The sequence below is a fragment of the Asterias amurensis genome, chromosome 10, assembly GCF_032118995.1.
Source record: "Asterias amurensis chromosome 10, ASM3211899v1".
Taxonomy (NCBI): domain Eukaryota; kingdom Metazoa; phylum Echinodermata; class Asteroidea; order Forcipulatida; family Asteriidae; genus Asterias; species Asterias amurensis.
In genome coordinates this window covers 17,653,285-17,674,087 of record NC_092657.1, presented here as the reverse complement: position 1 = coordinate 17,674,087, position 20,803 = coordinate 17,653,285, and the positions used below count along the sequence as shown (strand labels likewise).

General features: G+C 38.4%; 1 protein-coding gene across 3 annotated transcripts in view; it reads left to right on the top strand.

Moving 5' to 3' along the window:
- LOC139943498 (recombining binding protein suppressor of hairless-like) overlaps window positions 1-20,803 on the top strand; it is a 68,307-nt gene that overhangs the window by 40,987 nt on the left and 6,517 nt on the right. For all 3 annotated transcript variants that reach the window (XM_071940309.1, XM_071940310.1, XM_071940312.1), the window contains 8 exons: window positions 9,715-9,928; window positions 10,397-10,513; window positions 11,892-12,057; window positions 12,746-12,920; window positions 13,811-13,948; window positions 14,451-14,563; window positions 18,744-18,884; window positions 20,336-20,595. In XM_071940309.1, coding sequence (XP_071796410.1) covers window positions 9,715-9,928; window positions 10,397-10,513; window positions 11,892-12,057; window positions 12,746-12,920; window positions 13,811-13,948; window positions 14,451-14,563; window positions 18,744-18,884; window positions 20,336-20,595 — 1,324 coding nt within the window. The remainder of the gene's footprint in view (window positions 1-9,714; window positions 9,929-10,396; window positions 10,514-11,891; window positions 12,058-12,745; window positions 12,921-13,810; window positions 13,949-14,450; window positions 14,564-18,743; window positions 18,885-20,335; window positions 20,596-20,803) is intronic.

Here is a 20,803-nt window from a genome sequence, read left to right as displayed (position 1 = left end):
TTCGACGACCGATTGAGCTCAAATTTTCACAGGTTTGTTATTTTATGCATGTTGAGATATACATGTACAAAGTGAGATGTCTGGTCGTTGATAATTAACAATAGTGTCCACTGTCTTTAAAATAAAGGCTTTGGACACCTTTGGTAGTTTATCAGACCAGTCTTCTCACTGGGTGTATCCCAACATGAGTAAAATAACAAATCTGTGAAAATTTGGACTCAATTGGTCATATCAAAGTTGCAAGATGCTTACTTTGTGTGCTTTCAGATGCATTAATAAAAGGCTTCGGTAAGTTCAGCGAAGTAAAAATTATTTAAAAAAATATTTATCTCTTTCTCAGAAACTACTATACATTAGGCCTGAATGCTATAGCTGGAGCCAAATCTCACAATGGGTTGTACTTATCAACAGCTGCTCGCCATTGCTTGCTCGTTACCAAGTAATTTTTCTGCTGACAATTAATTGGAGTATCAGTAATTACCAATAATGTCCAGTGCCTTTAAAGGTACTATGTACTTTTTTCTAACAAAAAACACAATGTCCACAGATTTACATTAAACTTACACAGTTTGAAGATTATGATAGTAGAAAGCTTCCCTTGAAATTTTACTTACTGAGGTGATGTAGTTTTTGAGAAATGAGTAAAAGTAGTAATTTTCATCTCAGTTTTAGCATGTAAAACAAAATTAACCAGTTATGCTATGGTTTTGGTATAATATCATAACTGGTTAAGGGGATTTTACATGCTAAAAATCATTTTGGTCTCATGAGACCAAAATGATTTTGTGATTTGTTTTACTCATTTTCTCAAAAAGTACACAACCTTAGTTAGTAATATTCGAAGGGAAGTTTTCCACCACCATTATCATCAAACCCTGTAAGTTTAATGTAAATCTGTGGACATTTTGAAAAAGTACCCGAATCCTTTAAAGGTACATGTACTATCCACTCAATTTTTGTAAAAAGCGCTGTTTTAAAGACCCTGGACACTATTGGTATTGTGAAAGACCAATCTTTTCACTTGGTGTATTTCAACATATGATGCATAAAATATCAAACCTGTGAAAATTTGAGCTCAATTGGTCGTTGAGTTGCGAGATAATAATGACAGAAAAAAACACCTTGTCACACGAAGTTGTGTGCTTTCAGATGCTCGATTTCGAGACCTCAAATTCTAAATCTGACGTCTCGAAATCAAATTCGTGGAAAGTTAATTCTTTCTCAAAAACTACGTCACTTCAGAGGGAGTTGTTTCTCACAATGTTTTATACTCTCAACCTCTCCCCATTTTTTTTTGGGGGGGTGACAAGTGTATTTTTTTCTTTCATAGTTATCTCGCAACCAATTGAGCTCAAATTTTGCGTAAAGTATACATTAAATGCATGTTGAGATACACCAAGTGCGAAGACTGGTCTTTGACAATTACCAATAGTGTCCAGTGTCTTTAACTGATTTTAGCTAAGATTGAATTAACGCCAAGTATTTTGTGGACTAGTTTAACTTTTTAAATTGCGAGAGTCTAGTGTCATTTGTGACCCTCTTAATGGAATATTACAAAGCACCATCCACTTAGAATTTCTATAATTTTAATTGAACATGATTGATATTAAAATATCAATCATACAGTCCTGGCTAGTTTAAAAATCAATGGCGAGAGCTCTACAAACTTTCTTGGCGATCAACCCAGTTAATATTAATATGAGAACAAACATCTTTGTTAGCCCTTGTTGCCACCAATCCACACTGCATTGGTCCATGTGCACCAGCTGGATTACATTGGTTCCATACCCCCTGACTGACCCCCTGACATCCTGCTCTAATGGACAAATTATAAGCTTGTGCGTTTATGGTTATTTATGTAACTGTTTCTGAAACTGTTGGTCACACGTGTAAACACCCATTTTATAAACAAAATTTTGAGTTTAAAGGGAAGGTACATGTTTGGTAATTACTCAAAACAAATATTAACGAGCTTTGTAACGAGCATTGGGGAGCTGTTGGTAGTATAAAACATTGTGGGAAACGACTCCCTCTGAAGTAACGTAGTTTTGAGAAAGAGGTAATTTCTCACTAAAATAATAAAAGACTTCTAGCTAGAAGTCTTTTATTCCTATCTGAAAGCACACACATTCGTCCAACTAGGGTGCTTTTTCTTTCATCATTTTCTCGCAACTCCGATGACCAATTGAGCTCAACTTTTCACAGGCTTGTTATTTTATGCTTATGATGGGATACACCAAGTGAGGACACTGGTCTTTGGCAACTACCAAACATGTGATGTACCTTCCCTTTAAAGACAGTGGACACTATTGATAATTGTCAAAGACCAGTCTTCTCACTTGGTGTATTTCAACGTATGCATAAAATAATAAACCTGTGAAAATTTGAGCTCGATTGGTTGCCGGAGATGCGAGATAACTATGAAAGAAAAAAACACCCTTGTCACACGAAGTTGTGTGCTTTTAGATGCTTGATTTCAATACCTCAAATTCTAAACTTGAGGTCTCAAAATCAAATTCGTGGGAAATTACTTCTTTCTCGAAAACTACGTCACTTCAGAGGGAGCCGTTTCTCACAATGTTTTATACCATCAACCGCTCCCCATTACACGTAACCAAGAAAGGTTTTATGATGATAATTATTTTGAGTAATTACCAATAGTGTCCACTGCCTTTAAACCTTTTTGTTGGCCTTTGTTGCACCTGATCCACACTGAATTAGAGCCCCAACCATCTGCACCAGCTTGAATACATTGGTTCCCATACCACCTGACTGATCCTAAATCCTGCTCTTAGATAAATTATAAGCCTGTGCATTTATGGATATTTTGTGTAAACGTGTAACCGTTTCTGAGACCATTTCTTACTATTTTATTTACAATTTTTTACACAAAATTTTGAGTTACAAAAGAAGATTTTTAACACTTACACAACCGACTTGAAAAAAACTCCAAAACAATTACAACAAAACAAAATGCAAACAGGAAGAGGAGGAGCAAAATTGCACGATCAGATCCTGATCGCCCTCGCGTTCCCACTGGAACCTGTTTCTCGTTGATCGCCCTTTAACCGCCATTTTGGGGTCTTGATCGCCCTTTTCACGAATTGGGAGATCAATGCAGGGTCCAGTTGGGAATGGGGTCTCTGTGCGCCATGTGAAAGACACAGCTGATTGGCCCACGTACATGTAGTCTTATGTTGACACAAAATACAGATTATGCCTCAAAGTGGTTCTTTCTGATAAGATTACTGAGCCAATGTTTAAACAGTGTATTCCATAGAAGTGTGGTTTGTTCATGGTTCAAGGCTTGTGTCATTTGTTTGTCAAGAATTATCCAACTTAAAAGCATCAACAACAAATGTTTGCTCAATTTACTGATGTGCTCTACTTTTAAATGACCTTCGGTTTGGCTATCTTGATTCTGTTTGTAAAAACCTCTTGTCCAGTCAACATTTTAAGCAATCACGCCCTGCGGTTTTAAGAATTCCCCACCCCAAATTTGTGCCTGCTGTACTGTACTACTAGTAAAAGCCAACTAAACTATGCTAAGTTTGTGGCGTGTTGTAGTGGATTGGTCTAATTCACCGGACCCAAGCTCTGGTGTTTTCAGCAGCTGAAGGTGGGTCCGATACTCGGTCACGACACTTGTGCCTTTTGTTTGTCAAGAATTATCAAACTTGGAAGCGCCAACAACAACTATTTGCTCAATTTACTGATGTGCTCTACTTTTCAATGACCTTCGGTTTGGCTATCTTGATTCTGTTGTTGTAAAAACAATTCCCGTCCAGTCAATATTTTAAGCTGAGGTTTTAAGAATTCCCCAATCCCAATATGAGCCCCGCTGTACTAGTAAGAGCCAACTTTACTATACTAAGTCTGTGGCGTGTTGTAGTGGATTGGTCTAATTCACCAGAGCCAAGCTATGGTGTTGTCAGCAGCTGAATTTGGGTTCCATACTCGGTCAACACTTGTTCTTTTTGTTTGTCAAGAGTTATCAAACTTGAAAGCATCAACAACAACTATAACTGATTTTGACTGTTCTTCTGGTGTTTTAAGAGCACTGCAACGCCTTTGGTACATGTACTTGTCAAAGACCTGTCTTCTCACTTGGTTTAGGCCAACAATGCATAAAATAACAAACCTGTGGAAATTTGGGCTCAATTGGTCATCTACAATGTACATTGTAAGTTTCAAGAGAATAATTAGAAAGAAAGAGCACCCTTGATGCACAACTTTGTGTGCTTTCAAATGGATTATAAATGGTCTTAGCTCAGCTCCACTTGTCTTGTCGGCCATACCACTCCTGCAAAGAGCCATATGGCGGACAACTCTTTTTTAGAGTGAACGATGGGTACTTTCAACTCGATTTGGAGTGAAGTTTGTTCCAGTTTCACTGAAAAAGAGTGACACAGAGTGACTGTCAGTGTCACTCTCAAAAGAGCTGCACTCATACCACTCGGACAAGAGAGTGAAATTTTCACTATTTTACGAGTATGTGTAGTCATCTAAACGTTTAATTTTGATGAATTTATTTACTGAACAGTTTAACTCACTGAAAAATTAATCTGTCCATACAGTCAGTTTTCCACCAGTCCCAACCACTCAATATTGGATACTACATGTATACACCATACATGTGTAGCAGAGAAAACAGCTTTGGCCAAATAACAAAAAATACCAGTTTATTGTCCTATTTTGAGGCCGCATCTTTTTTTTATATATTTTTTTTAGTACATTTTTGTCTACAAAAAGACAATGTTCTGTGCGTTTTCATTAAATTTACTTTCTTATAAGAATGTGTACAAGTTGTGACTTTGAACTGAAGAATTGGTGGCCAGTTTGAATTCAAATGCTTGGCACCCATCTTTGAAAGAAAATGTAAACAAATAAAAAATAAAAAGCCCTTGTCCTTCTCTTTTGGGAAAAACCTGGACCATCAACTGGTATTTTTTTTCACTTGGCCTTTAATGCTGGGAACCATCCCTGCTGTTACTCCAAAAAGCTCTTAATTGATTATGCCGGGAAAACTAGACAGCCAATCTCTCCTGGTTTCCAAATGACTGTTAATATTTGTTCTGGGGCGGGATATATTACGAGCTGATGGCATTGGGCAAGGTGATGTGCCCCCATCTGTGCATGGCAACAGCTATTAAGGATACAATATATTATCAATCCATAATGCAAATTTATGCTTAGCTATTAAACATTGAAAGGGAAAGTACATGTAATTTTATGGCTGCTAAGTGCTTCAATATGATATTTTATTATCTAATTACATACACAAATATGAAAAAAAAAAATGTAAACTGGAAAGCGTTTGGGTTGAAGAATTTAATTTGATTTTGGACAGGAATTACATGTAGAAAGCACTATTTAGAGCTTTATCCTTGGTGACAATTGCAAGGGCGTCGATGGGTGGGACATGTCCCCCCACTTTTCAGACTGGGGGGGGGGGGCACAGCATATCAGATGTCCCTCCCCCACACTTTTTGATTGACTGTCATTAGATAATATGCAACAAAGCATAAAATATACATAATTTTATTGATATTATTACAATGTTTGTTCAAATAAAAGAATTGCGGACATACAGTGAACTGTCTTCTTCAATTTCATCTTTATTCTGATCATGGTTCAGGTTCTGATGGACCACGCTCAGAATGGTATTTGGGGCCTTTATCCATTTCTTTAATACAGACAATAGACGATAAGTTTCGGTAAGCCTACGCGATGCATCCAGAAGTTTGTGTGTACACCTGTGTGTGGCCAATTGGAGGGAAAAAGAACAAAACCAATTTGATCTTTTGCTGGGCGATTTTTGGGGGCCAAGAGTTCTCTAAATACATTTAAATTTGTTTTTGGAAAGTTTCTGTTTGATTGTTTCAATCCTAAAATGTTTGTAAAATGGACATGTGAAAACCTGTAGTAGTTTTGAGGCGTTGCAGAAAATCTGGGGCGGTTAGGTCCTATTAATTTGAATAACAATCAGAGACAAATTATTTTTTTCGGAATGAATGAATCGTTTTATAGAATCCCTCTCTCTAAAACCACAAATTGAAGGAAGATCGATCGTACATGTGTACATGCATTCGATTTAAAGTTGAACATAAGCAAAAGTTTGGTGACGCATAATGTGATAACAAATTCCTAATTGGCGAAAGACCTGCAACAGATTTGTGATTAAAAAGTGCAAATTGGCGAAAGATTCGGCTACGCATAATGTTATTAAAAATTGCAAATTGGCAAAAGATCGGTTACATTTGTGATTAAAAATTACAAATGGGTGGAATATTGCCCACACATGCGTGATTCAAAATCGTAATTACACCCGTCCTTTAACATTGTACTTTGGCAAATAATCGGTAACACATGCCTGATTAAAATCATAAAATATTGGCGGAAGATACATTGTACGCACCCATAACATTCTCCCTACTGTAAGAATTACATCGCTGATTATAAAATTCACTCTCGCATAGTTTCTGTCGCCATTATACACTTTCGGTAAACAGTATTGTCCAAGTCCCACACTTCGTGTATCACAACTTATACATAAAATAACAAACCTGTGAACATTTAGGCTCAATCGGTCATCGGATTCGGGAGAATATAACAGGAAAACCCACTCTTGTTTCTGCACGTTTCGCCGTGTCATGACATGTGTTTAAAATGAATCCGCAGTTCTCGCTATCGAGAATTGATGTTGTTTTAATGTTTTCTCAAAAAGTAAAGCATTTCATGGAACAACATTTCAAGAGAAGTCTTTCACCATTACCTTCTGTAAACCCTGTAAATTATTTGTAAATCTGTAAACTTTTTTTTTTTTCTGTACCGAAAGTGTATAATGGCTTTAAGTGTGCAGCCTTCGATTTCACAAAACTCTTCCTAACTTAAGACTAATCTTAAGACTTGGGACGAGTCCCAACCCTGCACTGTAGCATGCAGACCTTAAGATTAATCCTAAGTTAGGACGAGTTACTCGTCCTAAACTCGAGATAAGACAAGTCTCTTTGTGAAATCCACCCCAGGCCTGATACTCCAGCCTTTTGTTGGTCTTTGCATTAGAAACACAAGACAACTACTCAAAATAACTGTTAAAAACACAAGACAATTACTCAAAATAACTGTTAGAAACACAAGACAATTACTCAAAATAACTGTTAGAAACACAAGACAACTACTCAAAATAACTGTTAGAAACACAAGACAACTACTCAAAATAACTGTTAGAAACACAAGACAACTACTCAAAATAACTGTTAGAAACACAAGACAACTACTCAAAATAACTGTTGGCTTAAAACCTTATTTGGTAACAAGCAATAGAGAGCTGCTGATAGTATAAAACATTGTGAGAAACAGCTCCCTCTAAAGTAACATAGTTATATTATTGGAGAAAGAACTAAGTCTCACTTAAATATTTGAATTTGATTTCGAGACCTCAGAATTAGATTTTGAGGTCTCAAAATAAAGCATCTAAAAGCACACAACTTCATGTGACAAGGGTGTGTGTTTTTTCTTCCATTATTCTCTCACAACTTCGACAACCTATTGAGCTCAAATTTTCACAGGTTTGTTATTTTATGCATACGTAGAGATACACCAAGTAAGAAGGCTTGTCTTTGACAAGTACCAATAGTGTCCAGTGTCTTTAAACAATGCACTGGTCAGAAAGATCATTGTAAAGATTTATATTTAATGACAATTTATGAAGGGCACCAATCCAAAATAGTGCTCATTGCATGCAAGGAGACTGTAGGGTTGAATAAGCTTGGGCGATATTGATTTTTGTTATTCACTGTTTATATTGCCCAATATATATCACGATATTTGATATAATCGCGATTATTAAATTTGACATCATCAGTCTTCAAACTCCCAGTGAAAGTTGTAGAATAGACAGTCATAGCATTTATAAGAGAGGTGTTCTATAATGACCTATTTTTCTGGTTTTACTCCAAACCTATGGGGTGCAAGATGTCTAAGCTAGGAAATACATCGCGATATTGCCATACATCGCGATATTGCCATACTTAATCGATATCGCGATATATCGATATTTCGATGAAAACCAAATCGATCCGATATCGAAATCGTTTCCAAATTAGTATCGCGATATTCGATAATATCGTGATATCGCCCAAGCTTAGGGTTGAAATAAACTTTATCATTTGTAACCCGGCGTTGTTATCTCTTGTTTTGTTTGAGCAAAACACACACATGTTTGGTTCTCAGGGGAACTGCAACTTCTGCCGCTCAATCGCTACAGTTGGACCACCAGTCTAATAAGCAACCCATTGACCGTACTATTGGTATTGATTATCGGAGAATGTACATTAAAACACGAACAGGTTTACATTTAAACTACAGGTATTTACATGTAGTTGACTTTGGGATCGGTCTGCAATTAAAGTGAAGTGATTTTTTTTGTTTAAACAAAATATTAAAAGTACATAAGGTTTGGTAATGAAAGCAATTTAAATGAGGTGATTTTTTTATTTTTTTTTATTTTTTTTTTCTAATTTATAAGAGTATTACATAGTTGACTGAATAATATAACAATAATAATAATAATAACCGTATTTACAACGCGCCTTTTGCCAAAGGATACAAAGTGCCAGGGGACAATTTCACAAAGAGTTAGGACTCGTCTTATCTCGAGTTAGGATGAGTAACTCGTCCTTACTTAGGATTAATCTTAAGGTCTGCATGCTACAGTGCAGTGTTGGGACTCGTCCTACATGTTAGTCCTAAGATTAGTCTTAAGTTAGGAAGAGTTTTGTGAAATCGACAGCTGGTATTAATACTGCAAGGAGTGGGACGAAGTTTGAGATTTAAGACCTAATCCTTAGAATTTGGGGTTCTGTGTTCAATTGAAGTGAAGTGATTTTATTTAAAAAAAACTCATACATGTAAGAGTAGAGGTTGGTAGAACTGCAGTCAAGTGAAGTGGCTTTTATTAAAAAATTAATAAAAGTATTATACAGGATTGGCTGAGCTGCACAGTTGAAGTGAAGTAATTTTATTATTAGCTTTTAATATAGGTATTTGTATAGGGATAGGTTGAGCTGGCAAAACAGTTGTAGCCTTCTGTTCTGTGTGATTAACCATACATTTAACAAAATAGCAAACATGGGAAGAGTTTTGGACTTTTACACCTGGGCCTAATTTCGTAGAGCTGCTTGTACCATTACTTGCATCTTAAGCATAAAATTTCTTTCTTAAGATACATGTAAAAATAGGATTTAAAACCAACCGAATTTCCACGTGATTTTCATGATAAGCAAACAACAGCTGAATACCAGTAACAAGAAATATATGCAACAAATGGAAGTTTTGTTAGTAATTCTGTCTTTATCGAGGAAGATCTTTCATGCTAAGCAAATTTTTGTGCTTAGCAGCTCTATGAAATTGGGCCCTGTTGTGGGAGTCAGGAGAAAAATGAGAAAACCGTGCAATATTTGTTTTAGTAATTTGTAAACACAACTACTCTCCAATTAAATTTGTGTTTCTCATTATGTTGTGGAGTATTTTCAACCGAAATCATCTTAAGTTACATTTCCCCTTGTATGGGGGCCATTCATAAGACCCCCCAAAATGCCTTTCCAGATACATGTAAGTTGTCATGAATTTGACTTCTAGAAATTTTTTGTTTGTTCATTAAATTGAAGTTGATTTTAAATTTGTTCATTTGATTTTTTGTTTTGTTTTCAGATTCCACATCTCAAGCCATGCCAGTACCCCAAGGCCCCAACGACAAACTCATGAGTAATGACCTTGTCACCATGGTAACGACCTCATCCCCACTCAGCATCAGTACCATGGCAACCACGGTGCACACCCCTCCCAGTCCAGCACCTAGCCCCTCCCCTCCGGCGATCGCCAACACAGGGACGAATCCGGACGAAAGTGTGATTCCAAATGGAAGGTGAGTTATCACTGTGTAGGTGCAAAAATGTTGTACAGTTTCAAAGGGAAAAACCTTCAATGTAGAATCCCTAATAATAGTAATGGGTGTGTACGATTAGCTTCCCCGGTGTCGTGGTCTCATATGTCCGGCGTGCTGAAAGCTCCGGATTACCAAATGCGAGGTAAAAAGAAAAAAAATGCAATTTCAATGCATATTTGTGTAGATCATTGAATTCTACTTTTACATCATCTTTCTACCCAAATGCATTCTATAACAAACGGTTACAGAACGGTTTTCAAAGACCAACTCGACCGATCTAAGGCAACGTGTTCCTTTAACATGGCAACGTGATGCCCTCTAAATCTATCAGAATTGATCAACTGTTCCAATACGTAAATGGAATTGTTTAAATTGCGGCCCCCTCGTAGGACTAGGAGTTGAAATCCATAAAGGTAAAACGTGCTCTTCTTCCTTATTTCTCTGCAGGAATGATAAGAGGTTAACCAAAGAGGCAATGGGACAGTACTTAAGAGATAGGTGTCATCAAACAGTGGTCATACAACATGCTAAAGTCGCACAGAAATCATACGGAACAGAAAAGAGGTAAGGGATACCTTTATAAGAAGTTAGAAGTTTTTATAGTGCAGTTGAGATCAATGTATCAATGCGCTTTAAGCAAATTTTTTGCTTAAGCACGAAAATTGCTCGCTTGTTTTACACATGTTACTGGCCAAAATTTCATGCCATATGCATTGCTTATTCACTGGTATTTAGCTGTTGCTTACTTAGCATAACAATTATGTAAGTGGAGTCTTGGCCGGTAATCTGATTTTACTACGCAAGGATTTTTGTGCTTAAGCAAAATTGTGTGCTTAAGCAGCTCTATGAAATTGGGCCCTGGTCATTGGGCCAAAAACGAACCTGTTACATGTACATGTAGCTCCCTGGGAAGTATGTATAATGTCCCGGGCTGTTGTGGCGCTTTTAGTAGCAATGCATTGGTTACCAATGAAACAAAGAATTAATTACAAAGTCCGATTGTTGACTTAAAGGCAGTGGCGCTAGTGGTAGTTACTCAAAATAGTTATCACCATAAAACCTCACTGGGTAACGAATATGGGGAGAGGTTGATAGTATAAAACATTGTGACAAAACGGCTCCCTCTGAAGTGACGTAGTTTTCGAGAAAAAAAGTAATTTTCCACGAATTTGATTTCGAGACCTCAAGTTTAGGACTTGACTTGACAAGTTTACTTGACCATTTACCGATCTTTAAAAGCCAGCTTAAGACTTATCTGCTTACATTTAGTCTTTTGCACCTCAACATTATGTGAAGTATTTTTCGTCAATATTTGTGTACAGTTTGCTTTGCGCCTCAAACTAGGCATCTAGAATGATGCTTATAATAAATGTACAAATGCCTGATGATTGATAGTACCCAAGATACACCAAAAAAGTTTGTTTTTGAAATGATACTGCGAGTGGGAAATTGTTTTTTTAACTACCAATATGAAGTGGTTAAAGGCAGTGGACACTATTGGTAATTGTCAAAGACTAGCCTTCACAGTTGGTGTATCTCACCATATGCATAAAATAACAACCTGTGAAAATTTGAGCTCAATCGGTCTTCTTGCGAGATAATACTGAAAGAAAAAAACACCCATGTCACACGAAGTTGTGTGCGTTTAGATGGTGGATTTCGAGACCTCAAGTTCTAAATTTGAGGTCTCAAAATCAAATTCGTGGAAAATTACTTCTTTCTCAAAAACTATGGCACTTCAGATGGAGCCATTTCTCACAATGTTTTATACCATCAACCTCTCCCCATTACTCGTCACCAAGAAAGGTTTTATGCTAAACATTATTTTGAGTAACTAACCAATAGTGTCCACTGCCTTTAAGATACAACGTTGTTGCACGAACAAAACAATGTTCGTCCTCAGTCTCATTATTTGAACGTCTTCTCTTGCCTCCATCTTCAGGTTCTTCTGTCCTCCACCGTGTATCTACCTTCTTGATCCGGGCTGGAGACGCAAACGGGAGCAGATGCAAGGAGACGGTGAGACGGAGGCCGGCTCCCAGGTCTGTGCCTTCATGGGCATCGGAAACAGCGATCAAGATATGCAGCAACTAAACCTGGAAGGCAAGGTACATGTATGCTGATACATTGAGTTGATTGTAACCCACAATTGAAAGTTAAAAGTTTATTGTACCCCACACCTTGACTTTTTGGTGTCATATGAAAGTTGAGTCCATAAGCTGTCCATACATCTAAACCTTTTCCCCAAGAATCATATATTTTTTTATTTTGCAGCCATTTAAAAAAAAACAACATATTTTTTTTAGACAGACACACGGTATAGCATCATATAATGGTTTGCATCAAGCTGTGGGTGAGGTATTAGTTTAGATTGTGATAACACCATTTTGTGTTGATCTACATGTACGTACTTGCTGGGTAGATTATGCTCTTTTGATAGCTTAGATAAACATTCTACTTCAGCGGATTAGATTTTTCAGAAATCTGGAGAATTCTATTCAGTCTTTCAGCGATGTTGAAATTAATACTCCAGGAAGTCCCCTCGATCCACTTTAAGCGAGAATGTTTTTTCGATGGCTGATTTCTTACCTCCGCATGTACTTAATAAGCAGGACTTTTTTTTTTTTCAGAACTGAGAACTCTCCCGAATCCGGAAAATCTACTCTGCAGTAGTAGAGATGCCTTTACATGCCCCACAGTTTTGAAAAATCCTAAGGAGAAGCCTTAATACATACACTGTAAAAACAACCATGATTTGTTTGCAATATTTTTACTTTCCTTCTTTCTTCTCTTTAGGATTACTGCGCCGCCAAGACGCTTTACATCTCAGACTCCGATAAGAGGAAACATTTCCTTCTGTCCGTCAAGATGTTCTACGGCAGCGGAGAGGACATCGGAGTCTTCAACAGCAAACGAATCAAAGTCATTTCCAAACCCTCAAAGAAGAAACAGTCACTCAAAAATGCCGATTGTGAGTAGTGGAGACTTGAGCCTTTAAAGCCATTGGACCCATTCGGTCCAGAAAAAAATTAGAAGTTCACAGATTTACAAATAACTTACAGGGTTTACAGAAGGCAATGGTGAAAGACTTCTCTTGAAATATTATTCCATGAAATGCTTTACTTTTTGAGAAAACAGCAAAACAATATAAATTCTCGTTAACGAGAATTACGGATTTATTTTAAACACATGTCATGACATGGCAAAATGGGGGAAACAAGGGTGGGGTTTTTCCGTTGTTTTCTCCCGACTCCGATGACAGATCGAGCCGTAATTTTCACAGGTTTGTTATTTGATATCGAAGTTGTGGTACACAAAGTGTGGGCCTTGGACAACACTGTTTACCGAAAGGGTCCAATGGCTTTAAGCGAGGTTTAGCAGCAAATACATGAACGTGAACGCCAACAAATTGTGTTGTTTCTGAGTGAGGTCGCCACTTTGGGATTATTGCATGCTCATGTGTGACGTCTGCGTGCATGTAATGTGTACCTGACATGAAAAATGGTAACTTGGCATAAGCTAAAAAAATGAGGTTTTAATGACACAATTTCCTCACATTCACGTACGATAAAAACGTTCAGCTAAACCTCCCGAATGTTTTAGGGCCAAATCGGTGTATCTTGAATATTAAATTTGAATTCCTCGAACTATAGAGGCAGTTGCTACATGTTTTTCACATGATTCGGGTCAAGCTTTTGAACAGTTGGGTCACAGATGACAAACAACAAATGGAATTTGGTTGATAATCCTGTAAAGCAAATTTTTGTGCTTAGCAGCTCTATGAAATTGGGCCCTGTTTTTTTTTCTTTCTTTGCATTGAATCTCATTTGTTGTTTTCTTGTTTTCTTGGTTTCGTTCTAGTATGCATCCATTCAGGGTCAACGGTGGCGCTGTTCAACCGGCTGCGATCGCAGACAGTCAGTACCAGATATCTTCACGTTGAGAATAATAATTTCCACGCCAGCTCTCAGCAGTGGGGAGCATTCACAATACACTTACGTAAGGAGGAATTCAGTTTCGAACTGTTTCTGTGCTTTGAGAAAATGTAGATTTGGGAACACGGTAATATTTTTGTTTGTGGTAACACCATTACACTTAAGCCCGGTTCATTACTTCCTGGGAATGTGGTACGCATATTGTTGCACAGATTCCCAACGATTAAATTGCAACAGTTGAGCTGTGTTAAACTCCTGCGAAACATATGCTGCGAAAACAGCCCTATGACGTCAAAATTTACTTCACATTCGCAGGAAGTATGAACAAGTCTTTAATCTTGCTTTTGAGTAAAGGTGGTCTTCAAAGAAAGTGATGAACTCGATGTTTCGGACAGTATTCTCTGTCGATCAGTCTTCAGGAAACTGCTAGATTTCACAAATTCACAACAAATAGTTTGCAGTTGTGCTCAAGTCCTGCGAAAAAATTTGCTGCAAAAAAACAGGATATAGGAACCAGGCTTTATTCCCTCATTTCTGAAAATGTATTTTTATTTTTTATTTCCTAGTGGATGATGAGGAATCAGAAAGTGAGGAGTTTACGGTGCGAGACGGCTACATCCACTACGGGTCAACAGTCAAACTGGTGGACATAGTAACTGGAATGGCTCTCCCTAGATTGGTACGTACACAACGCCATACTTGAAACTAGTGCTGGGCGAATAGTGAAATTTTGTTATTCGGATACCGCTGGCCAACTATCCGAAATTAACCGGATACTCGAAATAATTTTTTTCGCCACGAGAGGGCGCTATTTAAAAAAATATATAAAAAAAAATATTTTTTTTTGCCAATAGAGGGCACTGTTCGTTTGTGAATGAGATCTTATGGGCGGATTGATATTAGTTTAAGACAGTGTCACTCGGTTCATTCATAAAAATGACCGGATCTAATTTAAAGATGGCGATTTGCTTTTTCTTTTGATCGTGATTGACTCTACGTGAAGGAAAACTTGTGTAATCTTTGGACAAATTACGTCAGAAATGTCATTGTTTTAACTCTTCACGGAGGTGAGCATAGTAAAATACTCAATTTACACTGTTTTATGCTGTCTTAACAGAAGTTTCATAAGGATTCAGACGAAACATTTATATCCGTTGTCGCCCGACGTCCGCGGATATTCAGATAGTTAAAGAATATCCGGTTACTCGGTTGTTATTACAGAATTATCCGGTTTGTACACAGGTATTTGCGCCCTATGCGGATATCCGGTTAAGAAAAAAAAGGCATTCGCGGTTACGGATAGGAAAACCTATTCGCCACTAACCGGATAACGTCCGTCGATGTCGGTTTTTTCCCATAACCGATATATCGAAAATTTAATATCGAGTATACTCGATATATCGAGTATTTCCCGCGCGCAAGATGGAAGCCTAAAAACAGCACTTGGTATACTCATGGAGGTAGAAACAGGCATGCAACTCTTCCGCGTTTCCGCGGAATTCCGCGTTTTTAAAAATATGATTAGCGCTAAAAAAAGACATTCCGCGGTTAGCGCGATCTTAAGACAAATACAACAATGCATCGTAACGCATGGTCTGGCCTCTGCCTCGGTACGCAATCCATTCTACTGCATGGTCAATCTAAAGCCCACATCAAGCAATGCATACGTTTACACACTGCGTGCGGTCATTAATAGCCGTGTTTACGGTCGAAAAATCTGGAACAGTGGAACGCACCCCGTGGCGCGGGCGAGTTGTGTGCTAAACCAAGTTATTATACAGCCTTGAAATGAGTCTAAGGTTGTGTCTTCGTCTGGTCCCGCTGTTTTGCAATAGTATACACGTGTTGTACATGTATGTGTGTGTGAGTTAGTTACCAAACGTACATGTATACTGTGTGCTTGTCTCACATTGCGTTACGAAACAGTCGCATCTTCAAACGTCCGTCAAAATGACATCCAAAAGAAATTATATTTTAGAGCGGGACCGAGTGGTACCTGGCCAAATTAAAGCCATAGATAAAGGAGTAAAAAATACCTGGAAGTGGTTCTGGTTGGGAAAAAAAAAGACGTAGACGGTAAACTGCTCTCCGAAACCGTCCGGAAAGTGGACAAGCCAGGAATGGCATATTGTGTGGTGTGCAAGAGGGAGATTTAACGGCGGCAAGCGGGGACAAGTGGCTCGCACCGACCATTGTAAGGTGGCAAAGCATCGGGAGTTGATTAAGTTGAGGAAAAATAACTATTGTTTCCCAGGTAGTTATGAAATTTGCATAAAATTATTATTCCCCCCCCCCCAAAAAAAAAAAAAAAAAGATTTTTTTTTTTTTTTTTTCTATTTTGGAGGGGGGGAATAATAATTTTATGCAAATTTCATAATTATCTGGACAACAATAGTTAGTTTTCCTCAACTTAATTACGGTGCATACATCATGTACATAGGCAAGGTGTTTTTTCCATGTTATTTTAGTTGTATAAAACACTCCACTTTGTCTTACATGCTAACAATGAACCTAAGAGCATAAAAAACCTCAACACTTTTTAGGGTACCATTGTGGGTCTCGAAAAGTTTCCTCTTTTTTTTTCATCGGGCAGTTGCATGCCTGTAGAAATATATATACCGTAGACTGACAGTTTAATAGGGTTACATTTCAACCTGTTTTTTTCTGATCTCCCGAACTTGTTTGTAGTTCAAACAATTTCAAATTGCGTAGTCCCGCCCCGATTATTTCTGGTTTTACAACAAAGTATGATCGCCGCTACCGCTGGCTTGGCCATTTGGTGAACGCTCACCACAATTCTCGATTCGTGATTGGCCATGATTGGCCGTCTCAAAATGACACAGAGCCTTTGTGAGTTGCGTGACTCGCCGACATTAAGGTGTCAGTTGCCGATGCATTGACGTAGAAGTGTCAATCAAGTTGTCCGACGGGCGCCCGGACTACCTTTACGGTTGAAAATGGTTGAGATAATCATCGAAAAAAAATCACTAGAAAGTCCCGCAAAACACAGACCTACCACTCCGCGATCACAATATACAACGCACGCAGCATGCAGTCACATAGTCTCCAATAAAGGCTCGTAGTCTTTTTACTTTGCATTCTATAACAAAGGCAAGAAACATTGAATGCTAGAACGCCCTCTACTGTCGAAATAACGCAGTGCATCACGCGTTACCGCCTTGACCAAAGACTGCACGTGTCTGTGCATGCTTGGGCAAACGGGTTTTCCCCCCGAATTGCAATAACCATACACGCTGGTGTGCACGCTTAAACCGTACAAAAGCATAGTCTTCGCTGGTACGCACGCAATAGCCGCCGACAGCGTGGTCTGTGCTGCGAAGCATAAAGTTCCTCGGAAATGTTAGCTTGTTTACCGAAAACAACACAACGTGTAGGCTTTATTTGACCAAAATGACGCCATTACGAAACCTTGGATTGTTAGAAAGATTATTTTACTATATAACGTAAGATTGTTTTCTTTTGTCTTGTTGATTCGGGGAAGTTTTTGCGGGGTGAAGACGCATTGATTTTGATCACATGCGCAATGGGAAGTTGCATCTTAAACAGCCGATGGGGCAGCAGCGGCGGTTTCTTTTGAGGTTTTACCGAGCGCTCGCCGCGGGGTCGTGAACTTCTGCGGCGGGCCGGCGGCTGATGGCGAAAACACAAAGAACAAGCAGACATACTTGGTTGTAAAACGTATTTTATTTAATAGGGCAACTCAAAATGATGAAACTACATAACGACGACGGCTTTTCTAATACTCAAACACAGATTTCTTTTAAATAATCGGACACTCTTTTGGTATTTTCGATATCATTTAGGAACATCGAAATTTTCAAAACATCGAAATTATTTTCGATATATCGAAAATCCGATATTACGATATGATTATAAAAGTGATATCGGCGATTTCGATGTCAAAAAAATATCGAGTTTTTGAGTATTTTCGATATATCGACGGACGTTAACGAATAATTCGAAACCCTAACCCCCATCAGGGTCCCTCTGTATGATAATAATAATAATAATAATAATAATAATAATAATAATAATAATAATAATAATAATAATAATAATAATAATAATAATAATGACAAATTCTTATATAGCGCATTTTACAATAACCTTGCTCATAAAAAGGGTAAAAAAGGGTGATCTACTTTTCTAGTCTCACAAATGCCCTCTGTGACTGATATCCCTGCTAATTTTTGCTTAGCAGCAAATAATTAAGCAATTTGTTTTGCTTCATGAAATTAGACCCTGGTTTGAAGACACTGTGCATTGAATCTTTTGGTGTTTTTTTAATATGTTGAACCCACATGTTTTTTTAACTTCCACGAGACCGTTGCTTTTAAATAGTTTACAGAAAAGTGCGCCTATTTTTTATTATATATGTTTTGTTTATGCAAGTCACCTGACTCACAAGGCCTAGTGGCCACTTCAAGGTGGGGGCTACAAAATGTGTTTTTTCCAGGGGCCGTTGCCACCTACTCCTGGGGCTGAAACAGGGTTACCCCCTTTACAGTCCATATATGGATGTAGGCTTGGGTATCATCCATCAGAAGCCTGGCTGGTAGAGCAGAAAGCAATACCTCCCAAACTTAAGCAGTCATGGTTAAGTTTCTTGCTTAAGGACACTAGTGTCACGAACAGAAGCCTGGCTGGTAGAGCAGAAAGCAATACCTCCCAAACTTAAGCAGTCATGGTTAAGTTTCTCGCTTTTTAAGGACACTAGTGTCACGACCGTGACTCAAACCCACACTCTGCTGATCAAACACCTGAGCTTGAATCCGGTGTTCTTAACCGCGAGGCCACGTAACCAATTTAAAATGCTGTATTGTTTTAATTATGTACAGATCATCAGAAAAGTGGACAAGCAAACAGCTTTACTGGACGCCGATGATCCCGTCTCACAACTCCATAAATGTGCCTTCTACATGAAAGATACAGAGAGAATGTACCTCTGCCTATCACAAGAAAGGATCATCCAGTTCCAGGTCAGAGGTCAACTTGTTTTACCTGTCATCCGGGCCCAATTTCATAGAGCTGCTAAGCACACAACAATTTGCGTAGCATGAAATGTTGGTCTTCGACAAAACAAGGATTACCAACCAAATTTCCATGTGATTTTCAGGATAAGCAAACAACAGCTGAACACCAGTAACAAGCAGTATGCAACAAATAGAAATTTTGTTGGTAATCCTGTTTTTATTCATGCTAAGCGAGATGTTGAGCTTAGCAGCTCTATGAAATTTGGTTCTGATGTTTTGGGATGTTGACAAATTTCGCACTGGGAGGGTATTGAATACAATGGCTCAAATTTGTTTTACCTGCTTAGCAGAAAAAAAAAACAACTGTTAATATTTATCGTTAGTTTTAATTGATCTGTGTGTTTCCTATTCTTTGCAGCAGATTGCACATTTTTATTAGGTTGCATACTCAGTCTTACATGTATAATGGGGTTTGAAGCTTTGCATTAGTTTGCCATAACACCATGTGTGTACACTTGTTGGGTAGATTATTATCCCTGGTGGGCTTACACTTTCGTATTGTACTACAGTGACGTCCTGGATATCAGGGTCCATTTCTGGGGCTAAAACTTTTCAAAGCTTCATAACTTAAATCTTACCTGCAAGAAACCACTAATTTCAACAGATTTAGTGTACATTCCATGGCAACATATATTTTTCTGCGGTGGGTTTTGATCGTCATAATTTTTATACTCTTCACAAATCCGTCATTTTCATAAAATAATGCAGCTCCCAACGTTAAGGAATTCCCATTTTTGTTTGTACTCTCACAGTCTGCCGTGTGTACGCAAGACGCCAAACGCACGACGCGCAAATATTGCGTTGCGTTTGCGTGTTAACGCTGTGCAGTCAAGATACGGTGACCAAGAATTCACACGACTTTGCCTCGTGAAATGGAACAGTCAAAAATTTTCCGAGCGATAGTATTCCTCCCATTCCACTCTGAGCCACTCAATATTTGTTTACTATTATATTGACTGGATAGGACACGTTGGGCGCTTTGTACACGTTTGATGCTCACTGGCACGACACACTTTAGAGGGCTTACAAGTAAAAACAGGCATGCAACTCTTCCGCGGAATTCCATGTTTGTTTGTTTTTTCGTTTTTTTTTTTTTTTTTCGCTTTTTTTTTTTCTGATTTTCTTTTTGTGCCTAATATATGCCTGGTAACAACAGTGTACAACTACAATTATGTAAAATAATCAGGTCTCGTGTCCCATGGCGTTTCGGCTGCCTCGCTCCACACTTGCGTTGTGCCTTTGAAAATTGTCCTCTTTTTTTTTCGACGGGCAGTTGCATGCCTGTAAAAACATGCATACCCAAGGGACTTTTTTGCAGACACCATTGGTCTCAAGAGATCAAGGGCAGACACCTGTTATGAATCATCATTAATTTAATTATTTTTGTTTGATCATAGGCCACACCTTGCCCTAAAGAAACCGACAAAGAAATCATCAACGATGGCGCTTCCTGGACCATCATCAGCACCGACAAAGCCGAGTACAGTTTCTACGAAGGGATGGGACCGGTCAAGGCACCGGTCACACCGGTACCAGTTGTTATTGACCTCCAGCTGAATGGGGGTGGTGACGTGGCCATGTTGGAACTGACGGGTGAAAACTTCACGCCTAACCTGAAGGTGTGGTTTGGAGATGTTGAGGCGGAGACTATGTACAGGTATGGAGGCAGCAGTCTGAACAATATTTATTTATTTATTCATCCACATTCATAAACACCTTTAGACAGTTTCGCTGTTCCTATTGGTGGAGAGCGCGTCACGTGGGTGTGCTTAAGCGGTTGATAATGACCAGCTGGAGCTGTTTATAAATGGTTGTTTAGCTGCATTACGCGCACGAATGCATATCCAAAAACTGTCTCAGTCATA